Source organism: Mobula hypostoma, chromosome 17 (genome assembly GCF_963921235.1).
Source record: "Mobula hypostoma chromosome 17, sMobHyp1.1, whole genome shotgun sequence".
In the NCBI taxonomy this organism is placed as follows: Eukaryota; Metazoa; Chordata; class Chondrichthyes; order Myliobatiformes; family Myliobatidae; genus Mobula; species Mobula hypostoma.
In genome coordinates this window covers 47,544,415-47,561,649 of record NC_086113.1, presented here as the reverse complement: position 1 = coordinate 47,561,649, position 17,235 = coordinate 47,544,415, and the positions used below count along the sequence as shown (strand labels likewise).

The 17,235-nt window shown below is 43.6% G+C and overlaps 1 protein-coding gene across 6 annotated transcripts in view; it reads right to left on the bottom strand.

Moving 5' to 3' along the window:
• Nucleotides 1-17,235, bottom strand: part of LOC134358007 (dyslexia-associated protein KIAA0319-like) — a 79,515-nt gene that overhangs the window by 40,327 nt on the left and 21,953 nt on the right. For all 6 annotated transcript variants that reach the window (XM_063069873.1, XM_063069870.1, XM_063069871.1 and 3 more), the window contains 3 exons: nucleotides 9,599-9,788; nucleotides 2,815-2,913; nucleotides 1,721-1,818 (listed from right to left, as the gene is read on the bottom strand). In XM_063069873.1, coding sequence (XP_062925943.1) covers nucleotides 1,721-1,818; nucleotides 2,815-2,913; nucleotides 9,599-9,788 — 387 coding nt within the window. The remainder of the gene's footprint in view (nucleotides 1-1,720; nucleotides 1,819-2,814; nucleotides 2,914-9,598; nucleotides 9,789-17,235) is intronic.

Sequence of the window (17,235 nt, the reverse complement as noted above, 5' to 3'; positions counted from 1 at the left end):
TAGGGAGACCTTGTCAAAGAAGCAGGCACAGAGACAGAGGCAGCAGAAGAAGAGCTCAGTGTCCTGGCAGGCGCAGAACTGACTGAGGTGTGGGCACAGGGGGACAGAGGTGAGGCCCTTACAGAGGGCAGAACATTCTGTCTCAGAAGGGGGAAGGTCAGAGGGGATGGGGGAGATCCATCATGGATGAGAGCTGGGATTTGAGGGGGAGAAGAGGGTTGGTAGTGTCTGAGGAGAGGGAAGGATTGGAGTGATCAGGAAAGGTGGGGTAGGAGGAAGATGGAGTCTCCGAGGACCCAAGAGCTGGTGTTGGGACCTGAGAGACATGAGATTGCAGAGTCGTGGTGGGGGAAGGGGAAACAGGTGTTCCAGCGGCAGCGCAAGAAATCCTGGCCTGAAGGAACTGTCAGTCAAGGCTGGAATTAGAGTTGGAGGTTGCGCAATTGGCACTTTGAAGGTGTCCGAGATCATTGGAACCCACATTGATGGCGGGGGAGTCCGGGTTCTCAATCTGCTCTGGATCGTTAGAACTGTCGAGAAAGGCAGCAGGGATTGTGGTATGGAAATGTCTATGCCTGCCGGCACTGGAGACAGCAGGTTCTGTGGTCTGTAGACAGGCCAGTTCCGATCCTTGCAGGATGTGAGAAAGTCAAAGAACTGGCGACTGAAAGTGTGGATCCAACAGAGGATAAAGTAGTGGATAGGTCCATTGCAGCCAGCAGAGAAATAATCCCGGAGTTGTGGAAGTGACTGGGATAGGGGCACCAGGTACCTCCTCACGGTGGAAAGCGTGACGTGGAGAACACAGTGGGAGAAGCAGCAGGCAAACCCGTCCATTGAATGTGAGTACCTGGAGTCCTCAGAGGGTCCGAATAGAGAAGTTTGAAAATGGATCTGGAAGCCATATGGTACAAGATGGTAGCTGAGTCATGTTCCCAGAAAGGACAAATGGCTGTAGTCGTGGGTCTGGGTGAGCACACAGTCGAAGAGTCAGAGGGCAGCAGAGATCATAGACGGGGAGCAGTGAGTGAGGGTTTCACTGAACTCCCGTCGAAGGGAAGATTTTCTCAGGGTAGGCATCCCTGGAAGAGACTTCGCAGTGTAGTAATCCAATCACAAACAAGAGAAAATCTGCAGACGCTGGAAATCCAAAGCAACACACGCAAAATGCTGGAGGAACTCAACAGTCTAGGCAGCATCTGTGGAAAAGAGTAAACAGTCGACATTTCTGGCCAAGACCCTTCATCCTGAAGAAGGGTCTCAGCCCGAAACGTCAACTGTTTACTCTTTTCCATAGATGCTGCCCGGCCTCTGCTGAGTTCCTCCAGGAATGTAGGTGTGTAGGTGTGTGCATGTGTAGGGGTGGGTGGGTGTGTGTGTGTGTGTGTGTGTGTGTGTGTGTGTGTGTGTGTGTCTTTAATTTCTGATATATTTTTGAATGGGCCCCATTTGTGCTTGACCTGGCTCCTGGATCATATTCTTCTCCCTCGTGACAAGGAACAGAAGCAGAAGTCGCCTATTCAAGTTGCCATGCCTGCTCCACATTCAACAGCTGATATCTGACCTCATTGTCACTTTCCTGCATGAATCCCAGAGTATAGATTTCAAGCAATAGCAGTGACCTCACAAACTCACTAACCTTTGAAATACTAATTCTACTCTCATCTTTACAGCTTGATTCTTTCTTAGGTTTTATTTGCATTGTATTTGCTCCCCTTACCTGAGATAGCTTCAGTGTCTGGGAATCCTTGCCTTCCATCAAACCTTCGAAGCCCACAGGATGGCTCACTAAACTCCATTTGTAACTGTAAGGTGATTCTGAAGGAAGAATAATTAATATTAATATCTTTTTGTGAATACAACAACAGAGAAATGAAGCTAGAACCATGCAGAATACTGGTTGGGGCACTGCTTGAATTCTGTGGACAATTCTTCTCACCACATCAACAATTTTACTGGAGTTGATACAGAGAAGATTTATAAGGATATTACCAGGTTTGGAAAATAGTAAATAAAGAGGGAAGTTGGATAGGTTGGGTTGGTTTTCAATGGAACACATGAAGCTGAGGAGAAATTTAATTAAGATTATAGGGAGCCAAGAAAAGAGTAAATAGGAAGGTCCAGTTCCTCTAACAGAGGGCTCAGAAACCAAGGGCAAGGATGAGCAATGGATGGGCGGGTAATAAGGAAAATAATTTGTCCAGTGGATGGTGGAAGCAAATCTGGAGCTTTCATCCTTAACAGATGGCAGAGGTAGAAACACCCATTGCATTTACGAAGTATTTGGATGTTGCTTCATACACCATCACCTGCAGGACAATGGACCCAGTGGCAAAACATGGGATGAGGCATAGATGGAAACTCGACTAATATAGACCACTTGGGTCTAAAGAGCTCCTTCTGTGTTGTAGAACGTCCATAACTGAGTGATTTCAATGACCCAACCATACACAAACCATGTTCCACTTGCTTGTCACTTACAGATGGGGTGACTGCTTTGCCCATAAGCAATTGGGAAAATCTGGATCCAAGATTGTTTAATGTCATTTCCAGAACACAAGTGTAGAGGAGAACGAAATAATTGTTGCTCTGAGTCTGATGTAGCACAAATAAAAACTCAATTCGATAAAGAACACAATAATAAAACAAACACATCATCTTAAACTTTTCTGATTCATCAGCTGCTCTGGAAGATGCTCTGGTTAAATAACACACAAACAGGACAAGTGCTGACATACGTATGAGCCATCAGACACAAAAGAAGAGTCAACCTTTTCTTGTATACTACCTAATCTAATGCTAATCAATGCTTACCTGCAGATGGAGCAGGGAGTACAAAGGTATTCAGTTCCACAGAATTTTTGGGTTGAGTGATCACTACATTAGTTCCAGCTGATACAATCAGTTCCTTCACTATGAGGGAAGGGGAAAACAAGGAGAATTAGAACAGATAACAAAAGAAACCAATAAAACTAACAATTATCAACCTACAGCATTTACATAATAGCCTTACCTATCCAAAAAAAATCTTTGAATCAGCAGCTAATAAATTTTGTAGAAACTTAATTCTCCAAATAATTGTTTTTACTGAACTCTAATCAGAACAGGAAGATAACCTGGAAAGAAATTACCTGAATTTGTATACTGTTTGTATAATTATATATAATTGTGTATTGTAATAGCATCATGCTAACTGCTACACTACTAAGGCACCCAATAGCAAGAGCTAGCCACGTTTCCATGAAGCAAAGTACACAGCAGTCCCTGATGTCTCTCTGGTACTGCAATCTTTTAAAATAATGAACACTGGGATGAACTGTACCAAAATATGCCTTTTGATTTTGAGTTTTATACTCTGTATTTTAGCTCCTTTTTTTGTTGTCAATTGCTTGATTTTTTTTGCTTGTTGAGGGAGGGGGGTTTGATATCAGATGTTTCTCTTTGAATGGGCTGGTTCCATGGTTCTTCTTGTTTCATGACTGTCTGTTGGGAAGATGAATTTCAGGGTTGTATGCTGCATACATACTTTGATAATAAATGTACTTTGAACAGTTTCAGTGTACTTTCTGGCCAATTAAGTACTTTTCATTGAAACTGGGAAACGTAACAGACATCATGTATAAAATTAGCTGCAGCAGATTATTTTAGACAAGTTGTTTGAGGAGAAGCTTCTACCACTCTGCCATCTGATTTCTGAATGGGCATTAAACTCATGAAAGCTACCTCACTACTTTTTTTATTTTTGCTCTACATATTTAATTTAACTATTTTTACATATACTTACTGTAATTCACAGTTTTTTTCCTATTATGTACTGCATTGTACTGTTGCTACAAAGTTAACAAATTTCACAACATATGCCAGTGATATTAGACCTGATTTTGAAAAGCCTGTTTCCATGGAGTATATTCTGTGACTCTAAAAGCTCAATGAGTTATGCTTAAGAGCTTTGCTTAAACACTGACTCATCACAAATAAATTGAAGACAACTAAAATCATTATTCTGATATATCGGGTTTGACTGGTGGCATCCTTCAGTTTTCACCTTCTGTAGAAAATCCAGTGCAAAGTTTAGAAATAAAGAAAGATATTTGTTTTAGGAACACTTTATTACTCCCAAGACTTATTTATATTAGGCTGTAAGCAAAAAACTACAGATTTCCAAAAGATAAAACCTGCTTGGCTAAAAAACACTTTAGAACTTCCAAAATTTATGAAAAGCCAATAAATACTTCCTTTCTGGAAATGAAATGTTTCAATGATTTTCACTTGTGTAGTATAATTTTCTGGAATCGTAAAATTTGGATACAGTGGTAGAACAGTAGTCTGTGCATAATCAGTAAGTAAAGTACAAATTAGTGTAAGTAATGTGATCACTCAACTACCAGATGGTCACAAATACCTATGTGGTGAAATCTGCTGACTTTGTTCCAGACCTACACTATGATGACTACACAAAAGTCCTTTTAGAAAAGGTTTAAAAAGCCTCTCGACATCATAACAGCCATGTTAAAACAGTAAAAGAATAAGACCTAATGAACCAGCCACCACTGCCCAGGAACTAAATTCAGTTACTACAAAGTTCTAGCAGTGCACTCCTCATAAGAATTTTTGGGACTGGCTTGCAAAGTGGGAAGTCTAGACTTGAATGGTCAGACAGTTGAAGTAAATAAACTTATGAGCTGGTTTCAAAACCATCTACAACTTTAAGTTCAAGTTTCATTGTCATTCAACCATGCCAAATGAAACAATCCAGCACATGTACACGAGGCAAAGCTGAAACAGTCCCCATTACGTTCAGCCAGAAGTGCTGGGTAGATGGTCCACCTCAGTTCCCCCCTTCCCCCGAGATCCCCAACATCAGAGAAACTGATCAAACAATTTGAATCACTTCACATAATATCAAGGCAAGGAAAGTTTATTTGTATAGCACTTTTCAAACATAAGGCAGTTCAAAAGAAGATACAAAAATCAAACATCAAATTTCAAGCAATATAAAGAGAATAGCATTACAGACACAAATTAAAAAATAAAAGTTACAGTGCAGGAGATTCTAATTAAAAGCTACAGTGAAAAGAAATTAGATAGTAACTAAAAGCTGCTTCACCATGTTTAGTTTTGACCCTGGGGGTGGTAAGCAGACCCACCCCAGACAACATGAGAACTCAGCAAGGTTCACAATGCAGCAAGAGATCGGAGATGTACTTTGGCCCCAGACCATTCAGCGCTTTATAAACCAGAGGTAATATTTTAAAGTTACTCCTCTAACGGACAGGATGCCAGTGTAGTGATCTGAGAACTGGAGTGATATGTTGTACTTTCTTGGTCTTGATAAGGACTCCAGCAGCAGTGTCCTGAATGAGCTGAGCTGTCTGAGGGATTTTTTTTTTTTTACAGAGACCCATGACAACTCAAGCCCACTCAAAATAAGTGCATGGATGAGTTTTTCTAGATCTTGCTGAGACATTAACCCTTTAACTCATTATATTTTTAAGATGGTGGTAGGCAGACTTTGTAGTTTTCTTAATGTAGCAGTAAAAATTCAAGAAATGACTGAGAGCACTGTAGACACTGGAAGCTATAGGACCAGCAAATACCCCAGTAACACAAGACCTGTATTTCAGAATCAGCTGCCATTATACCCCAGCTTTTCCAATACCATTACAACACTACCATCTACCCAAAAATATGGAAAATTGCTCAGATTATGTCCTGTTCAAAACAGACAGAACAAACTTAATTTGGTAATTAATCAAACCAGTTTACTCCCATTCAAGAGCCAAGTGATGCAAGGAGTCATGAACAACGTCTGTTACTCAGTAATAATCTCCAAGTAGCACTCAGTGCCAGACATGAAAATAGCCTTGGTTCAAAACGGATCAAGGAGCTGATGTCAGAGGTCAGAGGAGACAGTTATCAAGGACAGTCAAGGTAACATTTGAGCAACAATGGCTTTAAGGATGCAGAGATGCAAGTAAGCCAGTAACAGACCAGAATGGCATATTGGGAAGAAAGTGGCCAGAGCTATGTCTCCAATATGACCATGTTTAACCACAGCTCTGCTAGGAGGAAAATTAAGTTACTTTTTCTCTGGCAAGCAGTCCTGGTAAAACTGAAGTTAATGGGCATCAAGGGGAAAACACAATAATGATTAATGTTGTACTTCACACAAAGGGTTCACTCCAACATCAGTATAGGAGTTTCTCAGAGCAGGGTCATCAGCCCGACTGACCTCAGCTGATCTATCGGTGATGCAACTTCGATAGTGATTGCTGAAGTGACCAATGGTTTCAGTGGTAAATTCCATTTGTGGTCATCAAATCACCATTTCAAGATGGCACCCATAAATGGCGACTCTTTGGACGCAGCTCCAATGAGAATCATCAAATATTCCCATTTAAAACTAATACAGCTGAAATCCACAGTCACAGCCATGTGTACTTCAGTAAGTAACGTTACTTTAAGACTAAAAATCGACCGATCTTTGGAATTGACACACCCTGGGTGGTAGACTCGAGTCACAAGTGTAGTGCACTTAAGAAAATGGAAGCGGGGAAGACTGCTGGCAAATGTACAGTCTCTGGAAAATAAAACTGAAGACCTCAGAGCAAGATTGCAGTACTAGACGGATATCAGCAACTGCTGTGTACTTTGTTTCATGGAAACGTGGCTAACTCCTGCCATTGGGTGCTACGGTACTGTAGCAGTCAGTGCAACACTATTACAACTCGGAGTGGTAGAGTTCAGAGTTCAACTCCAATGTAATACGTAAGGTATCTGTAGGTAATCTCTGTGGGGTTTTCTCTGGCTGCTCCAGTTTCCTCCCACAGTTCAGAGACATACTGGTTAGTAAGTTAATTGGTCATTGTAATTTGTCCCATGATTAGGTTGGGTTTAAATCGTGGTTTACAGGACAGCATGGTTCAAAGAGCCAGAAGGGCCTATTCTTTGCTGTATCTCAATGAATAAATAATAAACAGTTTCTGGATGCAGAACCATCTCAATCCAGATGGCTTCACCATAAAGTCAGGTCAGTTGAGTCTTTTAAAGGTAGAGGAGGAGGGGTATGCTTCATGATTAACTCATCATAGTGCATAGACATGACAGTTCTGTCTCAATCCTGCTCATTTGACCTGGAACATTTCGCAGTCAAGTGTCATGCATTTTATCGATCGAGCGAGTTTTCTGCCATCCTCCTCATAGCAGCGTACATTCCAGCCCAGGCCAACATCAGGCAGGCACTGGAGGAGCTGAGCACTGTCATCAGCAGTCACGGAGTAGCACACCCTGATGCCTTTCCTATCATCGTGGGGATTTCAATCTGGCCAGTTTGAAGAAGTCTCTGAACAACTACCACCAACGTATCACCTGTGGACCAAAGGAGCCAACACACTTGACTACTGTTATACCACCTCTGGTGGGGGAACATGTCACGTCCTTTTCAGGGCGGTTAGTCCGCCTTTGGTCCCCACCTGGCTCTCAGCTCTCAACTGTGGCTCCCCGTAGTTGTTTGCATGCGGCAGCGGCCACACCCCGGGCAACGGCTTCGACAAGCCGGCTAAACAAGGTGAGGGTAGCCGACGGTTCTCAAACCCTCGGTGTGATAGGGAGTTGTCTATCCCAGCATGTGAAGACAGACTCCGGCGGATTGAGCGGACGAGACCAATGGAAGGTCCAACGGTCAAGAAGGCGGTCTCTGCAAGCGTCGTGGAACGTGTAGAGCAGGACAAGACACAGAAGACGTCCTGGTCATCCACTGCGCCTAGTCCCATCTCCAGCCGTCTAGACTCTGTCTTGCCACTGGATCCAGATGGGAATTGGGAAGAGAGAGTGAGGCTGACGCTGCGCAACTCTCCCTCACTTAAATCCAAATCACGCGCTAGTCTCGACACCATCAAATGGTGTCAAGGTCCTCATCGACATCGACGATGGACAAACAACCAACCAACCAACTGTTATACCACCATCAAGAACATTTCTATGCCATCCCACAGCCACACTTTGCAAAGTCTGATCACCTGTCTGTACTTCTACTCCTGGAGTATAGGCAGAGTCTGAAGATCACAACTCTAGTGGTGAGGACCAAGGTGACAGTCAAGGGAAGTAGAGCAGCACTTACAGGGCTGCTTTGAATCAGTGGACTGAACAATATTTTTGGATCCATCTTTGAATCTGAATGAATATGTCACAGTTTATCAAGACATTCATGGATGAGTGTGTCAACAATGAACCAGGAGATTTGTAGTCTGCTGAGGGGTAGATCTGTAGCATTCAAAATTGGTGATCCAGAACTATACAAGAAGTCCAGGTACAACCTATGGAAGGCTATCTTAAGAGTGCAAAAACAATTCCAATTGAAGTTAGAGTCAGTATCAGATGCACATAAGCTCTGGCAGGGTTTACCAAACATCATGAATGGCTGTGATGCTTCACTCCCATTTGAGCTCAATACTTCCTTTGAAAGAGAGAATAAAACTACCCTGTGTGAATCCATGCAGCATCTGGTGAGTATGTAATATCTATTTCGGAGGCCGACATCAGAACATATTCATGGTGTCAGGACCTAATGGTGTACCTGGTAGGGCATTTCAATATCTCACTGCTGCAGTCGGAGATTTCCACCGGCTTCTAAAGGGCGACAATCGTACCAGTGCCCAAAAAGAGCAGGGTGAGCTGCCGCAATGACTATCACCCAGCTGCATTCACAACTACTGAGATGAAGTGCTTTGAGAGGTTGGTCATGACCAGAATTAACGCCTGCCTAAGCAAGGACCTGGAGCTGCTGCAGTTTGCCTATCACCACAACAGGTCTACAGTGGAAGAAATCTTATGGGCTCTTTGCTTGGTCTTGAATCACCCGAACAATAGCAACACCCCTGTAACTGGAACCTTGACTTCTTCATTAGGAGACCACAGTCAATATCGATTGGAAATAACATCTCCTCCTCACTGACAATCAACTCTGGTCTACCTCAAGAAAGACACAACTACCGTTGGTAGATCTCATATGGTGACAAGGATGAGTACAGGAGTGAGGCAGATCAACTGGTTAAGTGGCGTCGCAACAACAACCTCGTACTCAACATCAGTGAGACCAAGGACTTCAGGAATGGGAAGTCGAGGAAACACACACCAGTCCTCATCGATGGATCAGCAGTGGAAAGGGTGAGCACTTTCAAATTCCTGAATGTCAACGTCTCTGAAGATCTATCCTGGGCCCAACATATTGATGCAATTACAAAGAAGGCACAACAGTGGCTATATTTCATTAGAGGTTTGAGCGGAATTGGTGTAACCTGAGTGTGCAAAAAAATTGGGATAAATACTTGATGAGGAAAACAGTAGCAAGTCTATGAGGAGGAGGGAAGTAGACCAATGAATAGTTGCTTTAAACAGCATGCAGAAGATGATGAGCTGAAAATCTTCTGTGCTGTATGCTCTACAAACCTTGTAACTTACTGATAAGTATTCACCTTTCTTTACGCAACAATCTTTGCATGCAAACAAAAGGAATAACTTGTGTTAAAAATGTGCAATATAATCCACATCACATTAAGATGTCTTTCTTTTCACAGAATTTAAAAAAATACTTCAGTACCTCGTTGCTTATTTTCTGCAGACTCTGTGACAGCAGACTGTGAGGCCAGAGAGTTTTCAGATATGGGAGTTACAGCTTGCACACCTTCTCCAGGCCCTTCCTGATGTGTGACTGCAAAGCTGTTGGTCCCCGAACCAGGCATCGCAGTGACTGATTTGGGAAGTGATGAATTTGAAGAAAAGACATCTTCCTGGTAAAGGAAAAGTACAAATTGTGAATGGAGAAAGGAGCAGCCATTACTTTGTAAAATAAACAGCATCAGAGAAGATAGCTTTCAAAGATTATAATTGCATTTGTGAAATATACACTACGTATGTTCTGTAGTGATCTCCTTATATTAGTGGAGCATGATGCTCCCCCTAGTGAATGTGACGGGCAACATATCATGCAGCAGAGCATTGCAGTGTACGGATATATTGTATGTGCTCAGAGCTCACACCAAACATCTCAGGCTGTCACAGCTTCCAAATTGCCTTCATCCTTTCCAGCAGAATTCAGAAGAGGTCCATGTCCACATGAACAACTGTGACAATAGTAACTAAACACCTAGGTCTCTCCTCATCCTCTGCAACAGTATTTAACCTGGTTAACCAGGCTACCTCTTCCACTAGTGCTCCTGCTCCTTGTGATAACCCTTGCATGGCTTCACTCCAAGCTACCAAACATAACCAAAATTCTTCCAACAATTTCACCTCTTCCTTGCCTCCCATGGGATAGTTTTTGTTGGGGCTGAGGGTACCGTTCTCTTTTTATCCAGATGTAATATTTTGGCAATGATATTTTCAGGTCTTATGTTGCTCGCTTATAGTATCCAAACCTTATTCTATATGCCTTTCTTGACTTCTTCTGCACAGCTGGACGACAACATCCCGGTATATGCTTCACAATTTCCTTCAGCACAAAAGCCAGCTAATGAAAGCTGGTACCTCTTTAGCTCAATGCAACTTCCAACCCATCCTAACTGCTAAATACAATCTTCAATAATCATCAACATTGGTGTTTCTGTCTTTGTAAAATTGTCTTTTTTCTGCACACTTAGCATTTTAATGACACCACTATTACTTCCTATCTCCTAACGCACTTCTTCAGAACCTCAAACATGATTGATGCTTGTTTGCTTTCATCTTGCCTCAGTACAAACTTCCCCTCACTGAATGATGCCATCTCTCTTTTCCCAGTGAATCCAGTACAAAATCCTTGCCCCATCTCCTGTAAGTGATCACTCCCAAACATACTATATATTCCTTCCTGGCTTCTAGTTGCATGGTACACACATAAGCAACATTTTCTATGTGATCTCGTTAAAAAGCCAGCCCTCACTGAACCGTATTCCACCCCTGTTGTGTGAAAGGGGAAAAGTGGGACAAAATGAGCCAAAAAGCTGCCTGATACTTTGGTCTAGTTTGATTATATCAATCAGAATAAAAATCTTTAAATGTTTAAAATATTTACCAGACAATATTTCCTATTCTTAAAATTATATGTAGTAAATCTTCCACTTTTCAAAGTAAATTTATTATCAAATATGTACATGTTATCATATGCTACCTTGAGATTTGTTCTGCAGTATTAATAGAAACATAGACATTTTCTGAAATTCAAGCCATGCTTAGGGTTAGGTCCCTATTGAACTAAATATGGCAATGTATAATGGCCTGTACTCGTACAGTAAAGTGGCAGCTATAATTAATTCTAAGAGAAACCAATATATTTTGTCTTCTACCCTAACTCTTCCAATCAGATGTTATCCCAGTCGTATGTCTCTGTCATAAACACAAGGGATTCTGCAGATGCTGGAAACCTTAGCAACACACACAAAATGGTGCAGAATATCAACTGTTTATTCCTCTTCATAGATGTTGCCTGAGTTCCTCCAGCATTTTGTCTGTCTCTATTTGCTTTGACTAGGTGGTACTGTAGGGTAACATAATTGGGAGAAATGTACATAATTCACAACCACCAACATTGAACTGGGGTTCTGCTTTAAGAAGCTAGTCTGAGAGAATCACATTGTTATGTAACGTTTTTTAGCGTGCTTTTGTTTCAGGTCTTGGAGTTCAATAAAATGTGTTATGGGTGTAATGAAGCATAAAATACCTCACTTCATTTTATTTGCGAAAACCTACATGGGTGACTCCAATGCTCTTGGCTGATTCTAGAGTTATTGAACATATTGGCCGATGCAGTCGCTTTGAAACTGCTGGAGTTTTGGGAGCAAAATGCCGTCAGTTGGTTTGTACAAGCTGAGGCCCAGTTCACCCTGCGAGGAATCACCGCCGACAACGCCAAATTCTACTACGTGGTAGCGTCGCTCAGCAGTTCCACGGCATCGAGTCTGCCTGAACATGACAAATACAGGTCACAGAAAACTCACCTCTGGCATGCTTTTGGACTATCGAAGTCAGAGCACACCAAACAGTGCTCTCCTTGCCAGGCCTCAGCGACGCTAGGACTTCAGAGCTAATGGACAACATGCTCTGTCTCCTGGGAAATCATCATCCTTGCTTTATTTTCAAAGAACTCTTCATGCAACAAATGCCTGATAAGTTCGCTAATGCAAACATGAAGGACTATAGAGAGCCCGCTAAAATGGCTGATAGTCTACACTCAGCCAGGCAGCGATGCATCATTCCTCCTCCTTTCTCTACCTCAATAAGCCCGGTCAGCAAGGCCCCAACACAAGGATGCCCGCGGCTGAGAAAAAGACAACACCAAGCCTGTATTTTTACCAGGCTCGCTTTGGTACGAACACTAGGAATTGCCGACCACCTTGTAGCTTCAGCAGTGCCAGTGCATTGGGACAACAGAGGTCTGTGAACACCTTGGGTTCCGGCCGCCAGAGTCACCTACTCTGCATTATGGACACCCTTTCAGGGCATCACTTCCTGTGTCACACGGGTGCTCAAGTGAGGGTGCTGCCAGCATCGCCTGTTGATGAGAAGGCAAAGAGTGATGAAACCTCACTGGAGACAGCCAATGGCAGCACCATCCAGACTTATGGGACACAATGGGTGACACTCTACTTCAATGGGCGACGTTACACATGGGACTTTGTCACACAAGACCTCTGCTTGGTGCCGATTTTCTGTCTGCCCAAGGACTTTTGATTGATCTTGAGAACTGTCGACTTGTGGATGTCAAGGGCTTTGGGTCATTACCCTGCTCCCCTAGTAAGTTCCCTACAATGATTCTGTCCAGCACATGCACCACCGCATGTGAGTTTACTCGACTGCTGGGCAAATTCCTAGACCTCACCAAGCCCACATTCTCCATTACAGTCACAAACATGAGCTTCAGCACCATATTCCCACAAATGGCACACCAGTCCACGCCCTTGCACATAGACTGGACCCAGAAAAGCTGACAACTGCAATGGCTCAGTTTGCTAACATGGAAAGACTTGACATTGTACGCCAGTCAAATAGACCCTGGGCTTCACCCTTCCATATGGTCCCCAGTCCAATGGTGGTTGCCATCCATGTGGCCACCACCCCCAATCATTACCTGGTCCCACACATACAAGATTTTTTGAAATGTTTAGCCGGAAAGGTAATTTTTTTCCAAAGTCAATCTAGTTAGGAGCTCCCATCAAGTATCTGTGTGCACAGAGGACATTCCCAAAACAGCTGTGAGAACCCCGTTTGGCCTTTTTGAGTTTCTGTGCATGCTGCTGGACTGACAAATGCAGCACAGACTTTCCAACAGCTGACGGACTCTCTACTAAAAGACTTAGATTTTCTTTTGGTTTACTTGGATGATATACTGTACTTGTCACCAGTGCATCCAAGTCTGAACATGTATCCCATTTCCGCACAGTTTTCAGTGCTTAAGCCAACACGGGCTGATTATTAACCCTGCTTTCTCCACCATTGCAAATCTACCGAAGGTGCAAACTCCTCCAACTGAAAGTAGCCACTATTATGGATTTCCCACCACCTCTCACTACAAAAAACTACAGTTTTTAGGTATGGTAAATTTCTATCACCGCTTCATTCCACAGGCTGCTGAACTTCTGCTCCCCCTGTATAGTGATTTTAAAGGCAGTAGTCCTAATCAAGTGCTTGGCTGGTCAGTGAATATGACCAGAACAAATGATGATACCGAACAAGCTCTTTCCAATGTGACCTTACGGGTGCACACTCCCCAACTACTACTGACGCCTCAGACTATGCTGTGTATGAACAGTTGGTTGGAGGCGTGTGGCGGTCAATCGCCTTCTTCAGCCGTCAGCTTTGTCTGCCTGAAAGGAAGTACAGCTGGTTAGACTGTGAGCTTCTCGGCCTCTATCCACCATTTTCATTTTCTTCTAGAGGATCACAGTTTCACAGCATTCATTGACCACAAACCCCTCGTGCACTCGATGGCCAAAATATCAGACCCTCTGGCTTACATATCTGAGTTCACAACCGATATACAACATATCAAGGGGAAAAATAATGCCATGGCCGATTGCCTGTCATGGCCAGCCGCTGAGGCTGTACACATAGTGGTTGACTATCTCGGCATGGCAGCTGACTAAATTACTGACCCAGAGGTCCAGGCTTACCGAACGGCAGACACGGGCATGCGGCTAGCTGACATTAAGTTTGGGGCAGCTGGGGTTTCTCTCTCGTGCGATGTCTCACCATCATGCCCGCAGAGTAGAGGTGGACTGTTTTTGACTCCTTACGTGGTCTCTTGCATCCGGGCTGGAAGACCTCACAGAAACTGGTTGCACTAGTCCCTGAGCAGCAGTCTGACCATGTCAATGTAGACCTCATTGGTCCTCTCCCCCCGAACCCCCCAACCGCCTGCGGTTTCACTTACTTTCTTACCCCGGTGGCCAGAGTTCATTCCACTAACATCAACGACGGCTGCAAACGTGGCTCGGGCATTCATCAGCACCTGTGTGGCTCGGTTTGGCACCCCATCTGATATTTCCTCTGACTGTAGTCCCCAGTTCATTTCATACCTCTGGGCTGCGATGGCCCAGAATGTCAGTGTTGGGCTACATCACCCACTGTCCAACGGTGTATGCGAGCGGTCTCACCACTCCTTAAAGGCTGCTCTGAGGGCTTCCCTAGCCAAAGAGTGTTGGCATGATCATCTCCCATGGGTCCTACTGGGGCTGCAGTCGTCCGTGACAGAGTTCGTATACAGGCAGCCATTACGAGTGCCAGGTGACTTCATTGCTGATGGTACAATTGCCTGCTCAGCCTCTCAAAAGTGTTCCACCCTCCTCAGTAAATTCAATTCCTTTCCTCCTATTCCTGCCTCCCATCATGACGTACAGCAATCTTGAGTTTCTGTTGACCTACGTTCTGCCTCGTTTGTTTTTAGCTGCCATGATGCACTCCAACATCTCTTTGGGCCACCTTACAATGGCCCGTTCTGCATTTTGAAATGGGGAGAAAAGACCTTTATCACGGATAAGAAGGGTAAACTTGAACATATTTTGGTAGATCACCTTAAGGCAGCCCACCAAGATTTGGAGTATTCCCCTGCCATGCACCTGACGTCACGACATGACCATGAGCATGTCAACGCACCACTAGATGAGCCAGAGGCACCTGCGGTTCCTCCACCCATGGAACACAGGACCCAAGCCAGGCAGCTCATCTGAGCTCCAGACGGTTCACATTGTCGTTTTACTGAATTCTGAGAGGGCCTGTGTTGGGTAATATAATTGAGTTGGGGTTTCGCTTTAAGAGGTTGGTCTGACAGTATGACATTGTTACATAAAGTTTATTTACGCGCTTTTGTTTCGAGGTTTTGGAGTTCAATAAAATTTGTTCCAGGCTTCAATAAGCATAAAACACCTCACTTTGTTTTATTCACGAAAACCTTGCAGCCAGATCAGAAGACTGTGGCTTTATATGTCAATCAGGAACTTAAGTTCTAAAGTCTAGGCTAACATTTGGGTGTAGTATTGAGGAGGTTCTCCAAGTGTCCTGGTCCAATTTTGTGTCGTTTTGTAATAACAAAATAATGTTGAAATAATGTGCCATCTGTCTCTACAATACAATATCAACTACAGTTTGACTTTTTCTTTGGCTTTAGCGGAAGGTTACAAAGGACATGAAATATAAACAATAAATTTGCAGGTGATGGACTACACCATATCACAACCAGAACATGCTGGGGAAAAAACCTTTTTTATTTTTTATTGCAACACACACAAAATGCTGGAGAAACTCAGCAGGTCAGGCAGCATCTGTGGAAATGAAAAAACAGTCAATGTTTCATGCCGAGGGGAGAGGAAGGAGATAGCTAGAAAGTGAAAGATGAAGCCAGGTGGGTGGGAAAGGTAAAGGGCTGGAGAGGAAGGAATCTGATAGGAGAGGAGAGTGGACCATAGAAGAAAGGGAAGGAGGAGGAGACCCAAGGGGAGATGAGAGGCAGGTGAAAAGTGGTAAGAGACCAGAGTGGGGAATGGAAGAGGGTGGGGAAGGGAAAAATTTTTTACCAGAAGGAGAAGTTGACATTCATACCATCGGGTTGGAGGCTGTCCAGACAGAATATAAGTTGTTCCCCTACCCTGAGGTTGGCCTCATCATGGCACAAAAGGAGGCCATGGACCAACATGTCGGAACGGGAATGGGATTCGGAATTAAAATGTTTGGCCACTGGGAAGTTCCACTTTTGGCGGACAGAGAGGAGCTGCTCGACAAAGCGGTTCCCCAATTTACGACACATCTCACCAACGTAGAGGAGGCCGCATTGGGACCATCAGATACAAGAGACAACCCCAGCAGGTTCGTAGGTTAGGTGTTGTTTCACTTGGAAGGGCTGTTTGGGCCCTGAATGGAGGTGAGGGAGGATCTGAGTGGGCAGGTGAATCACTGTAGTCGCTTCAGTTTCATTGCTGCTCTGTGGAAGCAATTAGAAAGTTGGTTGGGCGACACCAAACACAATGCAATGCTCAGCGAAACAGAGACCTGAATTTGTAATCTTAAATTCGCAGCTTCAGTGCTTCTATCATAAAACTGTGATAACAATTAAATAATCCACCTTTAGGTGTATTGTGAGGCACACATATCTGACAACACTTGGAGAATTCTCTTTTTGGTGAGAGTAGATGGATGTTTCGATCAGTATCTTATCCTCCAAGTCTGAACTACCTACTCAACCGGATGCGTTCAGTTTTCCCAATTATGAAACCACAACTGAGTGCCACTACTGAATTTTTGTTGTGGTGCAGTTTAATATCTGGATTTGTGGCAAACCGAGCCACTTCATTAAATGGTATTGTTTTTACATTTTTAATTTACTACCACTTTCTAGAGTGGATTATTGTTGATAGGAAAGGTAGTAATAAGTATACTGCACATAAAAGAGAATACTGGCAAGTTCAGGAAACATCAATGAAGAGCAAAACAGAATTAACATTTCAGGCCACAGTGGCCATCTCGCCTGTCCATGGTCAGTCCTGAGGCAGGGTTTCGACCTGAAACATCAATTCCTCTCCTACTGCAGATGCTGCTCAACCCTTCGAGTTCCGCCAGCAGATGGTTTGTTGCTTAACATTTCAGACTGATGACCTTTCATCAGAACTGGGGGGAATGAAGTTGCAGAAAGGCAGGAAGAGTGTAGAGAACAAAGGGAATGTCCAGGACTGGGTAGAAACAAGGGAATCTAAATGAATCAAGAATGATGGA